This window comes from Hippocampus bargibanti, linkage group LG14 (genome assembly GCF_051943395.1).
Source record: "Hippocampus bargibanti isolate YZ-2025 linkage group LG14, ASM5194339v1, whole genome shotgun sequence".
Taxonomy (NCBI): Eukaryota; Metazoa; Chordata; class Actinopteri; order Syngnathiformes; family Syngnathidae; genus Hippocampus; species Hippocampus bargibanti.
This window is the reverse complement of record NC_142747.1, coordinates 13348674-13372934: the sequence shown is the minus strand read 5'-3', so window position 1 is coordinate 13372934 and position 24261 is coordinate 13348674. Positions and strand designations below refer to the sequence as shown.

Sequence of the window (24261 nt, the reverse complement as noted above, 5' to 3'; positions counted from 1 at the left end):
ACTCAAAAGGCTCAGATTTCACAGAACACTAAATCACAAATTGCTGGTTCAGTGGATCTTTTTGTAATCGTAAAACACAGTACAACCACACCACTTTAATTCATATTCAGATAATTGAATACAGTATAGCATACCGAATGGCATTACAAATGCAAAAAGTCGGTCCATAACAAGGGATGGTGGACACATGTGCTGGTGCTCTTTCGTTTGCTTCATAAAAAAACAAGAGGAATAAAATACAGTACCGTAATAAAAAACCCTATGCAGACACCTATTGGCAGCCTCAACCGACGGTTACATTAGGATACGATACAGTGGCTCATGCTAGAACCAAGAAATAGCTGGGTAGTAGTTTGTATTCATATTTGTGATCAGTCACATAAGTTAGCAATAAGTACATGTACAATAAATTATTTTTTTTTGTAATGTGCCATGAGATTTCAAGGTAAAATTTTCAAAGAGTAAGCATTAGAAACACTTGTGGTTCTTGAGGTTCCTCTTGTCGCTGTAGGTTTTGCCACAACGGTCGCACATGAACTTGTGGCCGGTGTGGACCACCTGGTGGGCTTTGAGACTGTTGCTTTGGCTGAAGCGGCGTCCGCACACGTCACAGATATATGGCTTCTCCCCCGTGTGGATGCGGCGATGGCGAATCAGGTTGGGACTGTGTTTGAAGCGTTTGTCACACAGGTCGCAGGCGTATGCCTTCTCACCCGTATATTCTCCCTAAAGAGGTGAGAGGGAAAAAGTGCAAGTGGGGAAGGATTTAACTTGATGCGCATGTGCTTTGCGAGGTCTCAATTTACATTTGATCTGATTACTTGATTAGTAGCGACTACTATCGGTAACAGGGCGACTCGCAAAATAATGATTTGTGGCAGTCCTAATTAAGACCTTGAACATTTTAAAGACCTAACTTTTTTTCCTTACCTTCACAGCTTTGTGGATTCGCTGGTGGCGGGTCAGCATGCTCAAATTGCTGAAAAACTTGCCGCAAACGTCGCAGCAGAACTGTTTGTTATCAACGTGCACTTCCTAGAGACGAGGACAAACATTTATTATGGACAAAACGTGCATTGTGGTGTACTCGTATTTTGAAGTCACTGACTGATCCTATTTTTGAATTTTGGCTTGTTTTGATTCCCCCCCCCCACTTAAATCTTTGTTAAAAGTATTGGAAACAGCAGTTACAAGTGAATCAAAATGCAAATAAAATTCTAACACTGAGACGCATATATATTTGGATAAAACAAGAAACAGCTGTCACCCCAAAAAGTGAATTTAGAAATGGCTAGCAACAGTCTTTTGTCATGTTTTTATGCACAGTTGGGATCTACTACCATAGATCCAAATTTATGGTGCTATTAATTTTTCTTTCATATTGAATTGGGAGCCCTTTACTGAGCGAATTGCTAGTTCTGTAGCCACAAAGGGACATAAGTCTTCTTGTGCCGGTCCCAAGCCCGGATAAAGACAGAGGGTTGTGTCAGGAAGGGCATCCGACGTAAAAGCTTGGCCAAAACAAAAATGAAGATGGAGGACACTGATTCGCTGTCCCTTAAAGGGAAAAGCCAAAAGGAAAAGAAGAAGAGGAGATTGAATCAAATTTCCCCATGTTCATTCAAAATTAATTTTTGGGACCATTTAACTCATTCACTGCCAGATGTCCAAAAATGTGTCCACTCCAGTGCCAGGGTTTTTGTCATTGTCACTTGAATTCCAGGTTCCACAGAATAATAATAATAATAATAATAATAATAATAATAATAATAATAATAATAATAATTTAAAATAATAATAATACATTTCTTTTATAACCATTGACTTTTAGGACTACATAAATGTTCAACACAACGTTAGAAACCCTTGACTCTCTTCTTTAATCAGAAAAAAAAGAGTTAATTCCTAAGTTATATGGGTCTGGACTTATATTAGCTTGAAATCAGGGCGGCTGCCCAAAATACAATGCAATACATACATATTGGTTTATATAGGTTTGCCTGCCTGATTTACGGTGGTTAATATTTTGTCGATTTGTATTATATATACATAGTACACTAGCTATCTAGCTGGCTAACTATTACCTATCTGGCTGGCTAGCTAGCTAGTAGCTTTCTATCTATTTATATTATATTATATTATATTATATTATATTATAGTTAGTTCCGGGTTGAGTGAACGCTGGCGCATATGGCCGCCGCTGCTCACCCACAGAAAAACTTATCATGTGACTGGAAAGCGACCTTGAGAGTTTTGAAAGGCACTTATAAATGAAATGTATTATAGCGCTTGAACAACAGCTGAAGCTGGAACAAAACGCGAACATGGAAAGAAGGGAAATGATGCCCTCTTGTGGAAAAGGAAAAAAAACAGGCAGAGGACATGGCCAGCTTTATCAGCACCCAAGAAAGAAAAAACAAAACCCAAATACATTTGTGAATGGTGCTCTACATGATATTTTCAATCCTGAAATACAATTGTGAACGGCAGTGAATGAGTTAATGACCAGCGTAGTCATTTTTGTACATAATATTAAGTGTTTTTGGGACCTTCTCAATCTGTGAAATTTTCCTAACAGTCGGCCATTCATGAAGTCATGACTAATTGAACTAATTTCTGAACCCTGCACATAGTTCAGTTGGCTTGGGCTGCGTCTCTAGATGAGGCAGGCCTCATCAAGAGTTTTTATTGACTTAAAAAAACCTTTTGGTTAAAGAAAACATTTTTTGAACCAACTTTTCTTTTTTTTTAACTTATCTTTGAAGAAAAAAAATACCTGGTGCAACTTGAGCCTGCATTGCAGGGCAAAGCTACGATGGCAGATTTCACAAGTAAATGGCTTGACTCCGCTGTGCAACTTAATGTGTGTTTTCAGGTAGCTGGCTGACTTGAATCTCTTGTTGCAGAAGGGGCAGCCGTGCGCACGGGTGGCCGTGTTGTGATGGTGCTGGTGTGAACGCAAAACATCCACCGTGGCCACTGGGTCTCCACACAGGATGCAGACGCACGGCATAGCATCGGCGTGCGTTTGCAGGTGGTTGCGCAATCCGTCTGCGCAGGCCAACGTTATGCCGCACACAACGCACGCCGGGGAGGCGGCGTTGGTGTGCAGCTTTAAGGCTGATTTCTGGATGAAGGTCTTCCCGCAGGTGTCACATTTGAACGGCCGCTCCCCCGTGTGGATCCTCTGGTGAATCTTGAGCGAGTCGCCCTGATTGAAGCTCTTCCCGCAGATTTCGCAGCAGAAAGGCTTTTCGCCTGTGTGGACGCGCAGGTGGCGCTGCAGGTTGCATTGGAGACTGAAGATCTTGTCGCAGACGTGACAGCGGTTCTCGCTTGTACGGGCGCGGCGGGAGACGTGCAAGCGTTTGTGCATTTTTAGGCCGTTTGCTCGGTAGAAGCTCTTGGAGCACAAGGTGCACTTGAAGGGTCGCTCCTCATTGTGACTTTGTTGGTGGCTCTGCAGGATCTGCTTGAGTGTGAAGCCCTTACCGCACTTGTCACACGTGTGCGCATGTTTGCCTGGGAAAACAAAAACAGGGAGATGTTACTTTTTTCCGTTTTGAGTTGTTTTTGTGCTTTCTTTTGTCACTGTGTTGTTGTGCGCCGTGTGGAACGGACACAGATTGTTTTTCAGCATTTTTGGCCACGACAATCATCAAGGAGGAGACTGCTATGTGGTTGCGCCTTTTCGGCAGCACGAATATGCCAGAACTGTTTTTGATTTGGGAGGAATGTCAGTGCCATTTGACTGTCATCGCTGGACAGCTCTGGGGCGATTGTGGGGTTTTTTTTGCGCCTGTAATGCGCAGCATCTTCACAGCCCCGCTTTGGTCAGCGGAAAGGTCGGTGCTGTTGGATAGTACAACGATTTAGTACAACGAACTGTTGGATAGTCGTTTGTCAATGGATGCTACGGCTTCGTATTTGCTTTCTAAATTTAGCTTATAGCAGATGTGCACGATCAACCGGTGAAAAGGACGCTTTGATCCTCTCCTGCTTCATGTAGAACTGCTTCATCCAACAAAGGGTGCAGAAAGTGCTGAAGATTGAATGACTGTGTCTTTGTCTTGTCATATTATTTTGTTTTGTTCTTGTCTTTTAACTTCAAGATGGCGCTGCGAGAGTGGACGCCTTTCCAGCAGCTCCTGTATTTTATTTGTCTACTTCTTCCTTTCCTATCCTCCCATAACTTTGCTGCTGTGAGATGTAAATTTCTTCACTGTGAGACTAATAAAGGCTAATCCAATCCCATCCAATCCAAACTGGGGGTGTGGTCTCGCCCTTGTTCCACCAAGGATCAGATCATTGCACAATAAATATTTGTTGACAAAGATAGGTGGAGGACACTAAATTAAGAGTTATAATGACCTTTTGACCAGAGAAGAAATGGGGTTCTTCAGCACATCAATCAAACATAGTATTTCTAGTACAATTCAATTAATCTTTAATCAAAATGTAAGTGTTTTTAATAGCCATTTTAATCATTTTTAAAACTTGTCACTTTTACAGGAACACTTTGATGAAAGTCTAAGGACCTTTACAAGGCAATTTCAATCTCATTTAAAGGACAACCGACGTCTCCGGACAAGTTGTGTCCATAATTTGTAAAATGGCTTCACATGACTTCTACCGGGCGTATTTTAATAAGATTCCACCGCATGTAGCTCTATTTTACGTTTTAAGACTCGCGCTGAACATTCAGGAAGTCTCGTTTTTGAGTTGGTGACGAGTTCGTACGTGACGTCAGAAAAGGACCGCCTCCTCACCGTAAAAAAGACACATTGTAGCGTCTTTCCATCACGTCAATGTATTTTGCTGTACTGTTTTTTTTAAACCATGTCTTACACCCAAAAGCCGCCTGCAGAGGGAGGCAAACTCAATGGAAAGAATGTATCAGAGCTGTAGAAACGAGCTGATTCAGTCCTCACCGGAGCTGGTCGCCATTTTTCTGCCTCTTTTTGAGACATCCCCCCCCCACCCCCGCCCCGCCCGTTTGCGTCAAAATGGCCCAAATAAATTCTTTAATCGATTGCAAACATGTATGCTTTGCTCATCAGGACTATTTGAATCATATTTATAACTTGATGTGTAACAAGAAAGCATATTCTCCGAATCTGAAACCATTGTTTTGATTCACCAGCAATGCACGACGTCTTGGCGTGACGTCACGAAAGGGGGGCGGGATTTTCTGAAAATGCCCAATTCGCAGCTCAATTTTTTGCATATTTTGGACACTTTAAGTCATTTTTATTGGTGTTTTGCATTTGACTAAAAATATCATACTGCATGTTTTGGGTATTTTAGATGCTATAAAACGTTTTTCTGGTGTCAGTTAAAAAACAAAAAAGTGACGTCGGTTGTCCTTTAAGGCTTTTGATCGACCCCCTGGGTAACTTTTGCAGACTGCTTCAATCAAGTAAAATCTTTTTAGAACCTTAGTACAAATACTATTTTAAAATTAAAGATTTTTTGGAACAGTCTAAATGCTATTTTAATCACATTTATGACTTAATAGGACCATCTGGGACAATTTTGATTAAGACTTGAGGACTTTTTAATGACTATACGGATGGAATATTTTCTGTAATTTTCTTTCAAATCAGTTGGATAAAATGAAATACTTCATGAAAACACATTCTCAACATACTGACCTGTGAGTTGACCCGTGTGCTTCCGCATGTGTGCATGGAGGCTGCGTTTGAGGGGGAAGCTACTTCCGCACAGTGAGCACACAAAGTTCTTGTGCGGGTGCTGCGCTGCCTGGTGCACTGTGAGCTGCTTGACAGCTGGGACTCTGCTTTTGGTTTCATCCAAGTGGCCGGCATCAATGTCATTATCTTCTGGCTACAGCCCAGAGAAAGAATGGTCAGCAGTCAGGATGGAAATGATTTTGTAATATACACTTTAAAGCAAAAAATAATACTCATGGATGGAATTTAATATTCGATGGTGACAACCCAAGCATTAAATTCAACTGGAAAGCGGAAATAAATTGCATTTCATTATTATGAACTTCAGCAAAGAGCCAGGGCAGTTCATTTGATTACTTGTTTCACCCCTCTTATTTAGCAATCATTATCCAAATCCATTTTGCAAATTCCCCCATTGTGGGACTATTAAAGGCTTTCTGATTCTGATCCTCCATAGCATTAAACATTTCTTGCACAGCTTGAAACTCCTGCTGTTTGTGGTTTTAGTTTATATTTGTTGAGATGTTCACATAAAATTTGAAGATTACAGTTTTATGACAGTGAGCGATATGAAGCTGCTTTTTACACTAAGTTTTTCATATTTTTTTACAGCCTCCTCATACACCAAAGGGAAAGGTCATAGCGGCACTAATTTTCGACAGTTTTTCTAATCTGTATCAACCACCGTGAGTCTGGACTCAGCCTAAATCTGTGAACGATGATTGTTAACTTTTTAGTTCCCCTAAAAAGGACAACAACCAATTTAATCACACTGATGTCACTCATAAGCATAACTGCTGCGCAAATAATAAGTTATTTTCGAGCCGTCTTCATCAAAGATAAATGAGAGAAAAGTAAATGAAATTGTTCATCTCATATGAGTCCAAACCTGATCATTGTTGTCATGAGTGTCTGTGATATTTTCCTGCTGGCTGGAATCACACAATGTCTGGTTAACAATGGAGTCCTGTGTCAGTCCTTCAAGCATGCTGTCCTGAGACGCAAACATACAACATAATGAGCGCCAAAATGTAGGTCATGCATATTATAGTAATGTCCTGAGTGACATCCCAATTATTACATTTATAAAGGCACAATTATTAAGATGGTTGATGTCAGTGACGTGCGGTGGGGTTCATGGCTGGTGAGGCACTGACGTCATGAATGACGTCACCGCTCGTCTCTACTTAGTATTTGAACGGTAAATTCAGCGATTTTGAAAAAAATCCTAAAACGGTGAAGTTAAATGGACAAGAACTTTAAAGTACAAATCACTAAATACATCTAACTGTTTAATTTATTTTTGCATTTGATACTTCCATGACAGCTTTCCATGATGACAGGTGAGGCACTGCCTCACCTGCCTCCACTGACTGCACGTCACTGGTTGATGTTAACATCAAACTCCTGTGATGGGTGGGCAATAATCAAACACCGAAAATATGCCAGAAATGTCAGGGAGTCTGGAGTACCTTGGAGGTTAGGTCAACGATGGGTGACTTTTCAACCTCACAAGGCATAGCTGCAAACACAAATCATATTAAGAAGTCAGTCATTAGCGGATTAGTGGTCATTGTACAAAAATGTACAGCACCTCCTATACTGTATTAATATTGAAAGACAATCATACACAGCAAACCTTCACTTATTGATTTATTGTGTGTAGGAGAGACAGAGAGAAAGATAAATTACAATTTTCTCCTAGCTACAGACCCTGACACCTCATCAATATCATTATTACACACACTCCCCTACTTACAAACATTCGAATTACGAACAACGGTACAAAGGAACGTTTTTTTTGTCGTCATATGTAGTGTTGTATTATGATTATTATTATTATTATTATGATGATGATAATGATGATGATGAATACTATTATTATATGTTTGAAGGTTACTTATACAAGTCTTAAAGGGGCAACCGATGTCACTTTTTTGTTTTTTAACTGACATCGGAAAAACGTTTTATAGCATCTAAAATACCCAAAACACGCAGTATGATATTTTTATTCAACTGCAAAACACCAATAAAAATGACTTAAAGTGTCCAAAATCTGCAAAAAAAATTGAGCTGCGAATTGGGCATTTTCAGAAAGTCCCGCCCCCAGTTTGTGACGTCACGCCAAGACGTCTTGCATTGCTGGAGAATAAAAACAATGACTTCAGATTCAGATAATATGCTTTCTTGTTACACATCCAGTTATGAATACGATTCAAATAGTTCTGAAGAGGAAAGCATACATGTTTGCCATCGATTAAAGAAGTTCTTCCGTGTCCTGGCCTGCAATGTAAGGTCCCACAAAAGAGGCAGAAAAATAGCGACCAGCTCCTGTGAGGAATGAATCAGCCCATTTCCACAGGCTGATACGTTCCTTGCATGGAGCTTGGACTCCCTCTGCTGGCAGCTTTTGGATGTAACACAAGGGTTTCAAAAAAAACAGTACAGCAAAATACATTGATGTGATAGAAAGACGCTACAATGCGTCTTTTTTACGGTCAGGAGGCGGTCCTTTTCTGACGTCATGTGAGGACTCGTCACCAACTCAAAAACGAGACTTCCTGAATGTTCAGTGTGAGTCTTAATACGTAAAATATAGCTATATGCGGTGGAATCTTATTAAAATACGCCCAGTAGAAGTCATTTGAAGCCATTTTACAAATTATGGACACAATTTGTCCGGAGACGTCGGTTGTCCTTTAAACATATTTATATAAACCTTAAACACACATATCAGCCTTAAACATACATTCCATACAAAATATGGCACTGAAGCAACTTACAAAAAAAAAATCACCTTACGAACGACTGATAGGAACATATCTCGTTCGTAAATTGGGGAGCGTCTGTAATCAATCTTAGCACTGCCTTTAACACCATCAATCATAACATGTAATAAGAATGCCTCCAATCCATTGCACATTTCTATTAAAGGATTTCCGATTTGATTCTGATTCAGAAGCAATTTCAAGGTTTGAAATGATAAAATAGAGGTTCACTGTACACTATTCTAAACGAGCTTGATGATGAACTGCCACTCACTTGAGCTCTGCGTTTCCACTTCCGATGTGCGTGTTGCTTCAATGTGCTCTTGAACCTGCTGGTCCTCTACCACGGCATAAGCACTTTGCAACACCATACTGAGGGATGTTTCCGCCACTTCTAGCTTCGTCCTCAGGTCCGCTAGCTGCGCCTCCCCTTCCGTCACCTGGGCACAGAATAGGAGCCTTATTCATATTTATTCTATGTCAGTATTGCACATAATGGCTTCTGGGAAACAATGAGAAAATTAGACTCTCCTTGATCATCTCCTGTTCCACAATGCAAAAAAAATACATAAAAAAGTGGAATATTAACTACTAACCAGTTCGGCATTACACCTTTAATATTGCACAGCACAACAGCAACCATGGAAGAGGGGAGGAAACTTTTTCAAAAGAAAATATTCAGATAGATTTTTTTTCTCACAAAAACTATATACTGTATGCTCAATCACCATACACCCTTTAATCATATTCACCACTCCTTGTGGAATCCCTGTACACATGGTGTGGATTTGAATGACTAAACACCAAAAGGACATACTTGCAATTGCAGCAGCGCAGAACACTCATGGAAAACTTTGCAGATGTTGTTGACTGCCTCTTGAGCCAGCAATGTCATGAAGATGTTGGCTAGATGGATCACCTGATGGAAACAATTGATCGATGTTCAAGCATGCCGCAATGTGGAAGTAAATCAGGACACCCAGAGAAAAGCCATATAGGCATGCAGATTTGAACCTCAATCTCAGAACTGCGAGGGTGACATGCTAATCTACATTCCTAATTTAAATATAAATTAAGGGCGGTGTTCCACCTTCATCAAAGCCAATTTACCAAACGGAACCCCTTTTATTTAGGCCTTACGTGTCATAATTTAATCTAAGGTTGTATAGAAGGAGAATACACCATTAAAGCCCCAGACGTCTGTCACATTCAAGACAATTACGTCTGTTGTCGTGCAAAGTATTCTGTTTGATAACATTGTTGACAAATTTAATAATAATAATATTAATAATAAATGTCATTTCTAAGCATCTTTCAAAACTCTCAAGGTCACTTTACAGTCACAGGATAAGTTTTTCTGTGGGTGAGTAGCGGCAGCCACACGCGCCAGCGTTCACTCAACCCAGAATAACTCAAATACGTAGATAGAAAGCTAGCAAGCGAGCTAATAGATAGCTATGAGGTAGTTAGGTGCTGCCAAATGTGACAAATTGGTCAATTTTTTTCCACAAGAGCCAAGTTTGTGACTTTTCTTCGATTGATTGATAACATGTCAATGCTTCCAGACACAGAACCACGTGATTGTCCGGTGTTAATCGAAACACAAACTGGCAAAAGGTGACTTTTTAATAGATGTTGCGCCCTTGTGTTCATTTTAGCCGCAAAATACATTATAGACCGTCCTTTCTTGGAGGATTGCGTTTCTATTTGTATGAAGAGGTAGACAGGCGCAAAGAAAAATGAAGTGATGAAATGTACCTTGTCCTGAGGTGAAACTTGAGCGCTGTCTTTCTCGATCCAAAATGCTTCGTGCGTCATGTCGGAGGAAAAGACAACTTTGCACATTTCCATCACAGCTTTGTTCGCCATATCCTCCAAAATGGATGTAGCTCGGGCCGAAAAGTCCCCCATTTGACAGTCTTGAAGCGGACTTGAATCCACATGCGGCAAGGACTACTTCGGCTACGACTACTGTGGTCAGGCTAGCTTCTACTCGACAAATTCAAATCAAGCCAGCCGGCATAGCGATTGTGAATACGTACTGTGCATTACGGTAATCTTCAACTAGCAAACTCAGTTGACCACCTTCAAAATAAAAGCACTGCAAGTACACCACTGGATTTTTGTCTGACACCATTTATTGCAGCTGTCAGGCAACGATACATTCATCTCATCTCATCTCATCTCATCTCATTTTCCGTACCGCTTATTCCTCATTAGGGTCGCGGGGGTTGCTGGAGCCTATCTCAGCTGTCTTCGGGCACGAGGCAGGGGACACCCTGAATTGGTTGCCAGCCGGCAACCAATTCAGTGTGCCGCAGGGCACACAAAGGGCACACAAAGACATACAACAGTCACTCTCACACTCACACCTAGGGACAATTTTGGAGTTGTCAATCTGCCTGCCATGCATGTTTTTGGAGTGTGGGAGGAAACCGGAGGACCCGGAGAAAACCCACGCGGGTCCGGGGAGAACATGCAAACTCCACACAGGGAGGCCGGACCGGAACGCGAACCGGCGACCTCTGCACTGTGAAGCCGGTGTGCTAACCACTTGACTACCGGGCCGCCCACGATACATTCAACCAAGGATAATTAAAACACACATAATAGCACCAACGGAACGGATACAGATTGTTTTTCAGCATTTTTGGCCACGACAATCATCAAGGAGGAGACTGTGCTGAGCGGTTGCGCCTTTCGGCAGCATGAATATGCCAGTACTGTTTTTGAATGGGAGGAATGTCGGAGCCATTTGACTACCACCGCTGGACAGCTCTGGGGCCATTGTGCTTTTTTGCGCCTGTAATGGGCAGCATCTTCACAGCCCCGCTTTGTTCAGTGGAAAGGTCAGTGCTGTTGGACAGTCTGCGGTTGGATGGATGCATGGCTTGAGGAGCCCGCGATAAGAAGAAAGCAGCGTCAGCGCAGAGCGCCGATGCGTATGTGGAACTGTCGCGGCTTGGAATTGAAGCGGATTTATGTGGGACAGGAGATGTGAGACAATGTCTTTTCGTCAATGTATGCTACAGCTTCGTGTTTGCTTTCAACATTTAGCTTGTAGTAGACGTACAAATTCCACCATGACGTCCCTGATCCACTGCTGACATGGATGCTTTGGTCCTCTCCTCTTTCAACTAGAACTGCTTCATGTCATCACAAAGAGGGTACAGCAAGTCCTGAAGAATGAATGACTCTGTGTCTTTGTGTTGTCATATTTGTTATTTTTTCAACAAAAAAAAATCCCCAAGATGGCGGCGCGTGAACACGCAGCGGCTCCCCTCTCCCGGCAAATTGGAGTTTTCATGTTTATGTTTGTTAAGTAATTATAAGTGCCTTGCATGCTGGGTCCGAGAGGACAGTAATTTCATCTGTGCTGTATGTCATGCATATTAGCATATTTGACAATAAAGCTGACTTTGACTTTGACAAGAAGCGTTTTGAAGTTGAGATAATGTCAATGGTAACTCTACATCAATGACTAAAATTTACCCAGATATTAATAATAATAAGAATAATCCATCCATTTTCCAGACCGCTTTATCCTCATTAATGCCGCAAGGGGTGCTGGAGACTATCAATAATAATAATAATACACTCACTTGTACTCTTGAGCATTTGACTCAGCATGATTCCAACTTTGTCTTGGTTTCCCTCCTTGGTGCTTTCTACTATCTTTGTCCATGTGTAACGGAGTTGTACACTTAGGTTATTAAATTATGAAGGAAGTGACGCAACGGCGCACAGTGTGGCACTATGTCCCGCCCATAGTTTCCTGAACAATCTCGAGGAGATTCAGGGTGAGTCGCAATTTTCTGTTGGTCTCGATTAACGCGCATTTTCATGACAATATCTTATTTTGTTTCCCCTTTTGTACTGTCTAGTGTTATCTAATTAGTTCCCTTATTCATTTCGAGTCCAGATTACTTTTTGTGTCATTATTTACTTCACGTTTTGTCGAGTGGAACTTTGGAGCGCATGTGCTTCATAGTGCTTTTCTATTGCGCAGTTAATCACAAGACGAAACCCATGCGACTTCACCCATCCCTTCTGCCATACTGTGTTGCAGGTAATAATTGTTTCATTTCGTTTTTATTGAACAATATTTAGTTTCTTGTGTCGTGTTTCATTTGCCCGTGAGTGTCCGTGGCTGGTTGAACTGTGCGCCAGCCATTACAAGCGCACCGCGTGTTCTGCCGAGTCTCCGCCCATGATGCGTTCAGGGACATCTTGTAAATAACAGTGAACTTGTGTTGTATTCTCTTTTTCTGTAAACAACCACTATACGATCACACGTTGTTAATTCTGTTTTGTTATCTACAATGTTTTGCATTTGAGAACAATCTCGAGGAGATTCAGGTTAATCACAAGACGAAACCCATGCGACTTCACCCATCCCTTCTGCCATACTGTGTTGCAGAAATAAAAGAAATGAAAAGTCACATCCACGCGTCTCGTCTTCATTAATACGGCAGCATCGTGGAGATGAAGACAGTCACTGTTGTGACTCCCGTCTCACATGTTAAGCGCTTTGTTGCAGCTTTAGCTGTTGTGAAAGCGCTATATAAATCAATATGTGTTGTATTGTATTGTCCAATAATAATCATCATCATCATCGTCATCCCACAACCACACCAGGTTTTCAATACTCTCAGTCACCCCAGGTATCCAACCACAGTACAGTATTGGCATTCAGACCTGATGTTCCGTTTAAAAAAGGCTGTGAATTCACTAAAATTAAAAATATGTTTATTTTATTGTGTCAAACAATTCTTCTGAGTCAAGGTGCCAGCAAAGTCTTGACCAGCACCTTCCCAGCACACGTGTGCTTCTTCAGTTGCCTAGAGTCCGAAAAACCAAGTCCACAGGCAGAACATGCATATGGACGCTCGCCCGTGTGCACCTGCATGTGAAACTTGACGTGTCCAAGCTGGCGGAATCTGACCCCGCACACCTCACACTTGTACGGTTTCTCACCCGTATGAATCCTGAGGTGTCTCCGGTAGTTAGTGTACACCCGGAAGGCTTTGCCGCACTGCTCGCAGGCGTGTGGCTTCTCACCTGTATGTTGCAGTCGGTGCGATTTCAGCGCGTGCTGAATAATGAAGGTCTTGCCGCACACGTCGCAGGCATAAGGACGCTCGCCCGAGTGCGTGCGAAGATGATAGTCGAAGGTGGTCTTGTAGAGGAAGGCTTTGCCGCATACGTCACAGGCATACGGAGTGCTGCCCGTGTGGAGCAGCTCGTGTTTCTTGAGCGCCACCTCCGAGTCAAACCCGCGTTGGCACGTCTGGCAGGCGAATGCCGCCAACTCCACCGTGGTCCTGTTGTTAAATTTAAATTCAAATTTAACTCAGTCAGCGCCATTCCTGAATTTGTTCGGGTTTTGGTTTTTCAGTTTCAGCTGTTGGTAAAGCGCGATATAAATATAAATGCATTGTATTTTGGACAGCCACCCTCATTTCAAGCTCATAATTCCAGACCCATATATTTTAGGAATCCACTATTTTTTTCTGATGAAAGAAGAGAGTCCAGGGCAGTGGTTCTTAATCTTGTTGGAGGAACCGAACCCCACCAGTTCCATATGCTCATTCATCAAACCCTTCTTTCAATGACTGTGCCCACTAACTGCGGAGTGGACCTCTGCGGTGGAGAATCCACCGAACCCCTGAGACAGACTCACCGAACCCCTAGGGTTCGATCGGACCTAGGTTAAGAACCACTGGTCTAGGGTTTCTTACTCTGCAATGAATGTTTATGTGGTCCTAAAAACTCAATATTCTGCGGGTGCTGGAATTCGAGTGACAATGACAAAAACCCTGGCACTGTAGTGGACGCATTTTTGCATGTCTGGCAGTAAATGGGTTAATACATTCTTTTCAAATATAGAAAAATGCAGATTCTTTGAGGCAAACATATAACTTATTGTAAATATATAATTTCTGTCATTGATCTAGTTAGTGGCGGCCCGGTGGTGAAGTGGTTAGCACACCGGCTTCACAGTGCAGAGGTCGCCGGCTCGCGTCCCGCTCCGGCCTCCCTGTGTGTAGCTTGCATGTTCTCCCCGGGCCCGCGTGGGTTCTCTCCGGGTCCTCCGGTTTCCTCCCGCATTCCAAAAACATGCATGACAGGCAGATTGAAGACTCCAAATTGTCCCTAGGTGTGAGTGGAAGAGTGACTGTTGTTTGTCTCTGTGTGCCCTGCGATTGGCTGGCAATCAATTTAGGGTGACCCCCGCCTCGTGCCCAAAGACAGCTGGGATTGGCTCCAGCCCCCCCTAGTGAGGATTAAGCGGTACGGAAAATGGATGGATGGATCTACTTAGAAAGTGTGTGTGTGTGTGTGTGTAGCACCCGAGGAGCACGAAATACTGTATATGTTTTGATCATATGCCGTGGGCTGCTCAAAAAGCGAACCAATGTGCATTATTGAGCATTTGGAATGTCACACACTCTATGCAATCCTGAAGCAAATGTACAGAAATCAATACAAGATGGTCTGAATTTTCCATTACCTGTCCCGTTTGAAGATGACAGTGCGGTTTTCTCGAGCTCTGACTTTTCGCTGCCCCGCCTGTACACCTGCCTCAGTGCCCTCCTGGTGCGCCACTTTCTGGTGCTTCTTTAGCTGCCAGTTGTACAGGAAGGTCTTTCCACACAAGTCACACATGAAAGACTTGGTGGCGCCGTGGAGTAGCATGTGAGCCTTCAGTTTATCCTGGACGAAGCTGGCGCCGCACACGTGGCACTTGAAAGGTCGCTCGCCCGTATGGATGCGAGCGTGACGCTTGAGATTCTGCTGGAGCGTGAAGCCGGCACCGCATGTTTCGCAGGTGAACACCTTACCCTGAGAAACTTGGTCTTAAAAAAAAACCACACACACACAAAAACAAAAAAAGTTATTAACTCATTCACTAATTTATTCGGGAATTGAAAATATGACGTAAAGCACCATTCCTTAATTTGTTCTGGTTTCGTTTTTTTCTTGCCTGGGTGCCGATAAAGCGCTGGAATTTCCTTTTTTCCATGTTAGCGCTTTATTCCAGCTGTTGTTCAAGCGCTATATAAACCAATATCTAGTGCATTGTATTTTGGAGTCCTCATTTCTAGTTCATATAACTCCGGACCTATATAATTTAGGAAATAACTTATTTTTCTGATGAAAGAAGAGAGTCTAAAGTTAGGTTTCTTACGCTGCATTGAACATTTATGTTGTCCTAAAACTCAAAATTCTGTGATTCCTGGAATTCGGGTGACAATGACAAAAACCCCGGCACTGGAGTGGACATATTTTTGGACGTCTGTCAGTGAATGAGTGAAAAGAAGAGCACAATTTTCACCCAATAGAATCACAAAATTTAACTGCATGTCCGATATCCCATATCAAAGATTTTTAGAGAAACAGAAATTCAACCCTAAATCCCAAAACCCCACCTTGTTATGAGAAGGGTATTTTATCTTGTTTCGATTTTAGTGTTTGGAGTATACCGGTGGCAAATGGCTGTGCGTCGTCACTGTGAATCGATTGATGTGCCTTGAGCAGTTTCTTGTTCTTGAAGGTCTGGTCACAGATCGTACAAGTGAAGGAGTGAAGCGTCTTGTCTTTGTGCCGTAGGAGGTGGCGCTCCAGCGCAGCCCTACGGCGGAAGATCCTTGGACACTGGTGGCAACTCAGAGACTCTTTGTGAGTATCCATGTGCTTCTTGAGGCTGAGCTGACGACTGAAGCGCTTCCTGCACACGTCACATTCAAACACCTTCCTCGTAACTTCTGTTTGCAAAGGATTCTGGGAGTCAGAGGATGTAGTTGTGTTGTCTTCCTCGGCAATGTCTGCAGAGTACAGTTGAAGGAATCAATTTCTTACACACTCTTACCCAAATGCAGACTCACCACACTCATAAAAAATGCCGCAAGCTAACCTTGTATATTGGCTGATGATGACTCGGTTCCACCATTCACCCCCACCAACACAGACTCTTCTAAAGGGAACATTTTAGTTAATATTGAAACACGAACATCTCGAAATAATCATAAACGCACCTTTAATGCGCATGATGATGGCTGGCGTTGTGGACTCAGTGTCTTCCTTTGCCAAGTCATCTGAATTCAACAACATGCCAAAAGGCTTCAAAGTGAAGACCCATCCCGTCTGCTCATCGAGCACCGGTGATCCAGTCAACACGTTCGCCTTCCATGTTTTGATGACGTCAAATTCTTCAGTGATGGCTTTCAACTTGCGCTCCAGCTCATTTACTTTGTTCTGAAGCATCAGCTTTTCCTTATGGTTAGTGTCTGACAGCTGAAGGAAAACACTGTTGATCTTTCTGCTTGCCTCCCGAGCCAGCAGCTCCACCATTTTGTCAAATCCTACCTGTTTAGAGCAGGGGAAAACAAATATGTTTTCTACACATAAAACTTTGAGAAAGCTATCACTACCAGTACCTAAGTTCAGGCCACTTTAGTGCCTTACACTAGTAAAACTTTTATGTGACCAGTGTTGCACCAGTTGACTGTCTGTGTTGCCTAGAATCAAATTATTTAAAAGTGATTATATTGTTCACATCACGATTTATCCAAAGCTCCCGAAATGTCGTTTATTTAAACGCGTCTGTACTCGCGTTCGTCCTCCTGTCCTCTAGATGGCGCTACACCTGTCTGATAAACATGTTCAGCCAGGCCTCTAGGTGGTGCATATACTAGCGTCAAGTGGTGTAAAAAGCTAACACTTTACGAAGTTTAACAGCGATATAATAATTCTACAGTCAGATTCCGTACACACAAGTTAAATCACATAAGATAATAACACCACTTCCGCTAAACAAGAAAAGAACGAGACAATGTTAGAGAGCCGACGTCCCTGTAGAAAGTTTAAGCTTGCAAAGATACGCGACAAGGCGCCATCTTAGTTCGGTTTATTGTATTCCAATGATTGTAACATCTCTGTATAAACTGATCGATACCAATCGTCAATAGTATTTTTGGGGGCGCGCGGGGCAGAAAATTTCAACTAAGCACAGCATTAAATATTTACCTTCACAAAATGGTTCACTTTGGCCTCTCCAGCATTTAAATCCAGTGCACACCTAATAAGAGTCTGCAGAATGGCATTAGTTTGGGAAAAGAACACCAAACTTTCAGGCATTTTTAGGACGCGATTTATTGCAGTCTGTCACTACACCAGCTCTCGTTAGTTCGAAACTCTTACAAACACGCTCGACAAGCCGCTCGACCCTCAGACTTCAAAATAAAACAGCACGAATTTCAAAATAAACTCGTATTTTGTACATTCGCCAAATCACTCAATTGATGCAGTTATAATATTGTACTAATATTGTATTTTTCAAACACATCTTATTTACGAAAACATATTAAGAAAATAGGAGATATTTGTCATTTTGGGGCTGAATAATGATCTGTTTTTGCAGCGTGCATGATCAGCCGACACTTTTGTGGGTTTTATCTAGTTACTCTAACTTCCTCCAACAATCCAATAACATGTTCTGTTAAACCAAGACACTAAAACTGTACATAACTGTGCATGCTTGCTCGTCGACACACATACCTGGGCCAGATCCAGGTAGGGGATCATTTGTGGCATGCTATCATCATCCTTTTTTATTTTGCCCCCACTGCAGTGGATGTCTGGGCCAAAAGAAATGTGATTAATTCACATTGTATAATTGCTTGATGGATTGTATTTCAAATGTTGAGTTAAAGGCACAGAATGCCAAAGAGGCATTTGCATGATTACATTTTTTGATGTGCCGGCGTCAAAGGAGAAAAAACGTATAAACACGCTAGTTGTGCAATGAAGATATTGATAAAGGATTTGAGGATAGCCATATTGAAGTCATTCCTCTATGATTTGGAGGTAAAAAAATAGACCCAGTCTGTGGTGTGTGGGCTTCTGTAGAATTATTTTCCTCGAAAAAAAAAAGCACCGGGTGCTGTGGACAGTGATCGGGACATTCTTTTTCATTAGTGCCAACTTGTTAAGAAAAATAAGGATGTTTATGCCAACAATACTGGGACAACTGTTCCTTCGCAACTGTGCTTCTTGAGCTGCCTCGAGTCAGAGAATCCTCGTCCGCAGGTCTGGCATGAATAGAGCTTCTGGCCCGTGTGCACCTGCAAGTGCGACTTGAGCTGATTGGACTGGTGGAACTTGCGGTGGCAGTAAGCGCACTCAAACGGTTTCTCTCCCGTGTGGATGCGGAGATGACGGTAGAAGTTTCCGTCGGTGCGAAAGTCCTTGCCACACTGCTCGCATTTGTACGGTTTTTCGCCCGTGTGGATGCGCTCGTGCTGCTTGAGGCTGCCGGCGTGGATGAAGCCCTTGCCGCACACCTCGCAAACGAAAGGCTTCTCGCCGGAATGCGAGCGCTGGTGCGAGCGGAACGAGTACTTATTGTGGAAGGCCTTGCCGCACAAAGTGCAGGAGAACTCCTTGTGCTCACTGTGGCCTTTCTCGTGGAGCTTGAGTGAGCAGGCGGCACTGAAGCTGGCCAGGCAGATTTTGCAGCTGTACGGCTTGACCAGAAGCTTGTTTCTTTGCGTCTGAGGGAACACCTTGGGCTCGTCATCCTCCTTGGCGTGCACATATTTCTGGTGAATCTGAAGGCGGCAATTAAAGAGGAAAGTCTTCCCGCACAGGTCGCACATAAACGGCTTGCGGGCTCCGTGAACCAGCATGTGCGACTTGAGCTTGTTGTTATCCGAGAAGCTCTGGCCGCAATCTTTGCAGGTGAAAGGCTTCTCGCCAGTGTGGATGCGCAGGTGTCGCTTCAAATTGTTGTTGAGGCTAAAGCGGGCGCCGCAGACGTGGCAGGTGAACGGTTTCTCACCAGTGTGCACTACACTGTGCCGTTTGAGTGCCGTACCGGTGCGGTATGAGCGTTTACACACTCCGCATACGAACGGCGTGATACCGGTGTGCTTGCGCTTGTGGACGGTCAGCGAGTGGGCATATTTGAAGGTCTCGTCGCACACGTTGCATTTGTACTTCTTGGCGTTGGTGTGAACCATTTGGTGGAACCGGAGAGTGTCTTTGCTCTTGAATTCCTTGCCGCAGGTGGCGCAGCTGAAGGGCCGCTCATCCGAGTGCACCACCATGTGGCCACGCAGCTGGACCGCCGTCTTGCAGGTTTTGTTGCACACTGGGCACTGGAGCGACTCCTTGCATTTCTGAATAAAATGCGGTGGAAGAGGAAAATACAATTCATGCTTTTGGCACATACTGTACATACCTGTTAACTTTTGAATCTAAAAAAGCCTAGTAACGCTTGACTCTCGATTCAGGAAGTCTTGTTTTCGAGTTGATGACGATGCCTGACGTGACGTCACTAAAGGAACGCCCTTGACCGAGAAAGCGACACACAATGCATTTTGGGTACTTTGTTTGGTCTGAAAACATCGTATTGATGGCGAAATTAGAAGGAAAACACATAAATAACGCCTTGGTGAATCGTGTGTTGCACCAAGAGTACCAATTGCGGTAACACCATACAGAAGTTCACACAAATTCCCAGCAGACAAATCAGCCCATTTCCAATGCAGCTTGGGCGCCATCTTGCGCATTTTCTGGGCGTTACATAGGAGTCCAGACGGCTCGAATTGATACTGAAGAATTTCTTTAATCGATTGCAAACATTTATGCTTTTCTCGTCAGAACTATTTCAATCATATTCATAAGTGGATGAGTAGCAAGAAAGCATCTCTTCCGAATCTGAACTCTTTGAAGCCATTGTTTTGATTCTGGAGCCATGCGAATTGGGGGCGTGACGTCACGAACTGGGGGCGGGACTTTCTGAATATCCCCAATTCGCAGCTCATTTTGTTGCAGTTTTAGCACACTAAGTTATTTTTATTGGTGTTTTGCATTTAACTAAAACTATCAGCCTGCGTGTTTTGGGTACTTCAGATGCTATAAAATGTTTTTCTGATGTCAGTTAAGAAACAAAAAAATGGTGTCGGTTGTCCTTTAAATGAAGCTAACAGCTGGCACTGAGCCGATCACCTGTTCTAAATTTAGATATGACCCTTAGCAATCTCGTGTTTTGAATGAATGTTTGATTATTTTTGATTAATTGTTTATATTGGAAACTGTAATGTTCATTAATAAACTGTAACCCAGAATGGGATAATGAAAACCATACTCATTACGGCAAAACCGGAATATTTAGCAGGTATGCACAGATGGCTAAAAATAGAAAATTTGTCTTTACCTGGTGGCGCAGCAGGTGGTTCTTCAGAGAGCGCTCCACACGAAAGGTCTTCCCACATTGCTCACAGGGGAAAGGCCTGGGCTGCGCCGGGGGTTGATGCCGCTTCAGGTGGTTCTGTAGAGACTCCTCTTTGCGGTATGAGCGCTTGCAACGTGGGCATGGGAAGGGCAGAGGTGCCTTGGATGCCACCTGGGGACTCGGCATCTGGTCCTCCAGAGACGATGTCTCTGGAAAGCTGCTGTCGCACTGCTGCCACGGGAAAGGCTGCCTGTGGAACGCCGAATGCTTTTTCAGATCGGCCTTCCAATAGAAGGCTGCGTCGCACTCATCGCAGGAGAAGCGCTTCATGTTCCTCCGCGCCTTCTTTTTCTGACTTTCTTCTTCTTCGCCGGAGTCCATCTCATTGTCGCTTATTTCGGCGGATGCCGACAAAGCTTGAGAGGGAGAGAGAAAACTGCCTTCATTTAAAATAAAACTGTATATAAAAAAAACTAAACCACGGTTAATGTTAAAACACAAACATAATAAAAGGACATAACTTAATTTCAAGTGACTGTGTACAACTGAAATACACAAACTTTTCGGCTTACGAACGTTACATTTATGAAAATTTTAATTTGGCAGACAAACTATTTTTCGGGATACACATGGAGCTGCCACAATGAGTGATGTGTCGTTCGCGAACGAGCCCGTTATCCTAACAATAAATTGCTGGCCACTGTTTATGTCCTCTATTCCCCGCCCCCAGTCTTCGGTTAAAGCCACATGATTGGTCAAGAACGCAGCAGTGGGGGATGGGGTTACAGACCAAGAGAGAGTGAGGCCGTTCTCCAAAAAACAAAATGGCGTCTTCGGTTAAAGCCACGTGATTGGTCAAGAACCCAGCAGTAGGGGGGGAGGGTTAAACATTAAAGAGACAGGCAGACCGATAGAGAGTGAGAAAACACACACACACGAAAGGGAGATGACAGAGCTTGAAACAAAAAAACAAAAGTGTGAGAGTGTGAGAATAGTGAGAAAATGGATAGAAAACAGTTAAAATATCCCATCAATCAGGCTCCAAAAATAACCAGCACAAGTCATCTATACACTTGATGCAAAAGCTATCAACCCAGCTAAACAGATCACAATTGATGAAGAACTAGATACAATTATCACAGAGAAAGCACCTACAAGGGATCATTCCTCAAGATGGTGAAAGAAGCCTATGTTCCTCATTAACTATTTAATGCTGAGGAAACCGGACACTCCATTCCATCAAGCCATTAACGACCATCACAAAAGTAAATAAAACGACTTTATTCTACAGTACAGTTTATTTCTTTAATCATAATACTTTAGCACATTTATTATACATAAAATAAGGTATATTTTGTGTAGTTTTAAGGGTTCGAAAATTAGAAAGTAGAAAATTATGTTTTATGGGGACATTTTAATGGTTTCCTATGGGAAATTATTTTTTGGGATACACACTTTTCGCCTTACACACTCTGTCTGGGAAAAAATTAAGTTCGTAAGCAATGGTCCCACTGTAGATCTTTGTTTTAAAGTTCAATATTTATATTGTACAACAGTTTTTTTCCTAACCCTTGTGTACGTGTATTTGTTACTGCTCTTTAATGGTTTTTGCTTGATCATATTTGTCACATTTTTTTGTGGGGGAGGATTATTTTTCTAATATTTCGAATGATCATAAAATATATTTGTATGGAAATATTTTTCACAGTATCCGCCTTCCAAATATGGTATTGTCACATCATTTTTTTGTACTACAGTAAAGTCTCGTTATATCGTTATCGGATATATCGATAGTCCCGGTTATATCGATACTATTTCTATGCACGCACGGAGAAAATTACATGCAAACAGGGTCGGATATATCGATAGTCCCGGTTATATCGATATTTTTTCGGACTCCCTTGAATATCGATATAACGAGACTTTACTGTATTTACAAATTTTCGTAATATTCATTTCAGCAATTTCTTTCTAAAATATTGTACTGTTATGTGGTGTATATATGGTGGAATATAACCTGCCGTAAAATCTTGGTTACCCATTTCAACTTTGAAGCTTGGCTTCCGTTTTCTTTTCGGTCTTCCTGATGAAGAGTCTTCGATCGAGCCCTGTCACACAAACCAAATATGAAGTTTCTATTTCTGTTGCCATATAAACACAGATGAATAAATTAACTAGTAATCTGGTAAACTCTTATAAAGATGTATAATTTGGTTTCCAATTATGTGTGCTTTGTTGCAATTTAATCTTTGATTTGTTTCCTGGTGAACATTCACCTGTAGGTGAGATTTTTGAGGTGAAGTTAAATTGGCACCATAGAAATCAGCTGGGGGACCAAAGAATCCTTTGCATCTCTACGAAATACGGAGACCATTGGACAAAAATGGCGTGTGTTTGACTTATTTGGCATTGCTGTGAGTTGGACATTTACACACTGGCATGTCCAAAGCTACGTGATAAATGTTGAATATTTTTATGCTGATTAATATGCTGAAAGGGGTGAAAAGATAATGTTTGATACACAAAACCTGTTTTTGTGCTTGTTCCTGAGCTGGCGTCTTCTTGCTAAGTCGACAGGAATCGGGACTTGGAGGATCTTGAGGCGAGACCTGAGGTTGAGGGACAAGTTGAGTCTCAAATGATGCTTCGGTTATCTGTTGAGTGGGAGACTCTCCATCTTCCACAATGAGCATGGCGGGTGGGAGGTCAAGCCCACTGACAATCATCACAGGGACGACAGCGGCCTGGGAGTCCGTTTTAGGCCTCTGTACTGATTCGTTATGTCCCGCTTCCGAGACACTCAGACTGGATTTTGTGTTGGCAGCAGTCTGGTCAGCGGAGACTGAAAACAGAGAGACTTCTGTGTTGATTCAGAGAGGGAATGAATGATAACATGGCAAATTAATCACTGGATCACTTTTCTCATATGCAGTTCATTCACTAAAAGTTGAAATGAGAAAGCCACAGACATTCAAAATGATTCTACCTTGGTCTGCAGTCGGCATTTCTGTATCATGTTTGCCTCCTGCCGCAGCTCCTCCATCGCTGATGCTCTTGAGCTCCTTCTCCAGCAGTTCCATATCTCTGCCTAGTCGTCCTACCCGAACGCGCAGCTCCTGTTCCAGCTGTCCGGCCTTCCTCTGCATCACGTCCTCCAATTGCTCCACTTTGCCCTTCAGCTCCTCGTTCTCGTCGCACAATTCGGCGAACAACTGCTGGAGTTGCGCCAGCAAATCGCGCTCGATCTCCCGTAGACCGTCAAAGAGGCCGATCGTAGCCTCTTCCCACGCCGAGTTTGGCACTTGTTCCTCCCACACGCCTCTGAAGACCGACACGGTGGATCGGAAGGCGAGCTCGACGATCGACGCCACCTTGTCGTCGAACTTCGCCTCCATGTTTGTGAAAACTGTATACCGAAACAACGATTAAAACCCGCGCTTAAATCAAGAATAGGACTTCATTGTGACCAATTGTGACCCATGTTACTAGAGGATTGACTATGGAGGGGACTGTCCGTCAATATTAAACTTCCTCGTTTGATTTCCGCTTCCGGTTTCTT

The 24261-nt window shown here is 42.8% G+C and overlaps 3 protein-coding genes across 6 annotated transcripts; all 3 read right to left on the bottom strand.

Annotated features, from left to right (window-relative positions):
- Positions 1–47: 47 nt before the first annotated feature.
- On the bottom strand, positions 48–10507 carry LOC148888396 (uncharacterized). The gene is made up of 9 exons (XM_089014403.1): positions 10220–10507; positions 9279–9380; positions 8736–8901; positions 7166–7215; positions 6583–6687; positions 5655–5847; positions 2777–3522; positions 931–1035; positions 48–726 (listed from the first exon to the last, which is right to left on the bottom strand). The coding sequence occupies exons 1-9, from the start codon at positions 10370–10372 to the stop codon at positions 469–471; spliced, it is 1878 nt and encodes a 625-aa protein (XP_088870529.1). The 5' UTR covers positions 10373–10507; the 3' UTR covers positions 48–468.
- A 2017-nt stretch (positions 10508–12524) lies between these two features.
- On the bottom strand, positions 12525–17623 carry LOC148888395 (uncharacterized). Of its 3 annotated transcripts, XM_089014407.1 has the most exons (7): positions 17492–17623; positions 16501–16831; positions 16380–16439; positions 15949–16290; positions 14976–15321; positions 14454–14617; positions 13402–13785 (listed from the first exon to the last, which is right to left on the bottom strand). In XM_089014407.1, exons 1-7 carry the CDS (start codon positions 17600–17602, stop codon positions 13547–13549), a joined length of 1593 nt encoding a protein of 530 aa, XP_088870533.1. In that variant the 5' UTR covers positions 17603–17623; the 3' UTR covers positions 13402–13546. The 3 variants fall into 3 exon arrangements, with proteins under 3 accessions (XP_088870532.1, XP_088870533.1, XP_088870534.1); XM_089014406.1 differs by lacking the exon at positions 14454–14617 and having other exon boundaries at positions 12525–13785; XM_089014408.1 differs by lacking the exon at positions 13402–13785 and having other exon boundaries at positions 13959–14617.
- LOC148888394 (uncharacterized) lies at positions 17600–24247 on the bottom strand. 2 transcript variants are annotated; one of them, XM_089014393.1, is made up of 5 exons: positions 23689–24247; positions 23231–23562; positions 22741–22810; positions 20685–21118; positions 17600–19644 (listed from the first exon to the last, which is right to left on the bottom strand). In XM_089014393.1, the coding sequence occupies exons 1-5, from the start codon at positions 24095–24097 to the stop codon at positions 18472–18474; spliced, it is 2418 nt and encodes an 805-aa protein (XP_088870519.1). In that variant the 5' UTR covers positions 24098–24247; the 3' UTR covers positions 17600–18471. The 2 variants fall into 2 exon arrangements, with proteins under 2 accessions (XP_088870519.1, XP_088870520.1); XM_089014394.1 differs by having other exon boundaries at positions 23231–23544.
- Positions 24248–24261: the final 14 nt, after the last annotated feature.

Excerpts from the sequence above, each read along its gene's own strand:
- LOC148888395 (XM_089014406.1), bottom strand. The coding sequence starts at position 17,602 with ATGCCTGAAAGTTTGGTGTTCTTTTCCCAAACTAATGCCATTCTGCAG. Across the intron at positions 15,322-15,948 it reads CGCACAGCCATTTGCCACCG|ACCAAGTTTCTCAGGGTAAG; the intron begins GTATACTCCAAA and ends TTTTTTTTTAAG. Across the intron at positions 13,786-14,975 it reads GTCATCTTCAAACGGGACAG|GACCACGGTGGAGTTGGCGG; the intron begins GTAATGGAAAAT and ends ATTTAACAACAG.
- LOC148888394 (XM_089014393.1), bottom strand. The coding sequence starts at position 24,097 with ATGGAGGCGAAGTTCGACGACAAGGTGGCGTCGATCGTCGAGCTCGCC. Across the intron at positions 22,811-23,230 it reads AGGAACAAGCACAAAAACAG|GGCTCGATCGAAGACTCTTC; the intron begins GTTTTGTGTATC and ends TTTGTGTGACAG. Across the intron at positions 19,645-20,684 it reads ACCACCTGCTGCGCCACCAG|AAATGCAAGGAGTCGCTCCA; the intron begins GTAAAGACAAAT and ends CATTTTATTCAG.
- LOC148888396 (XM_089014403.1), bottom strand. The coding sequence starts at position 10,372 with ATGGGGGACTTTTCGGCCCGAGCTACATCCATTTTGGAGGATATGGCG. Across the intron at positions 6,688-7,165 it reads TCGTTGACCTAACCTCCAAG|GACAGCATGCTTGAAGGACT; the intron begins GTACTCCAGACT and ends TTTGCGTCTCAG. Across the intron at positions 1,036-2,776 it reads GCAGGCTCAAGTTGCACCAG|GAAGTGCACGTTGATAACAA; the intron begins GTATTTTTTTTC and ends CCTCGTCTCTAG.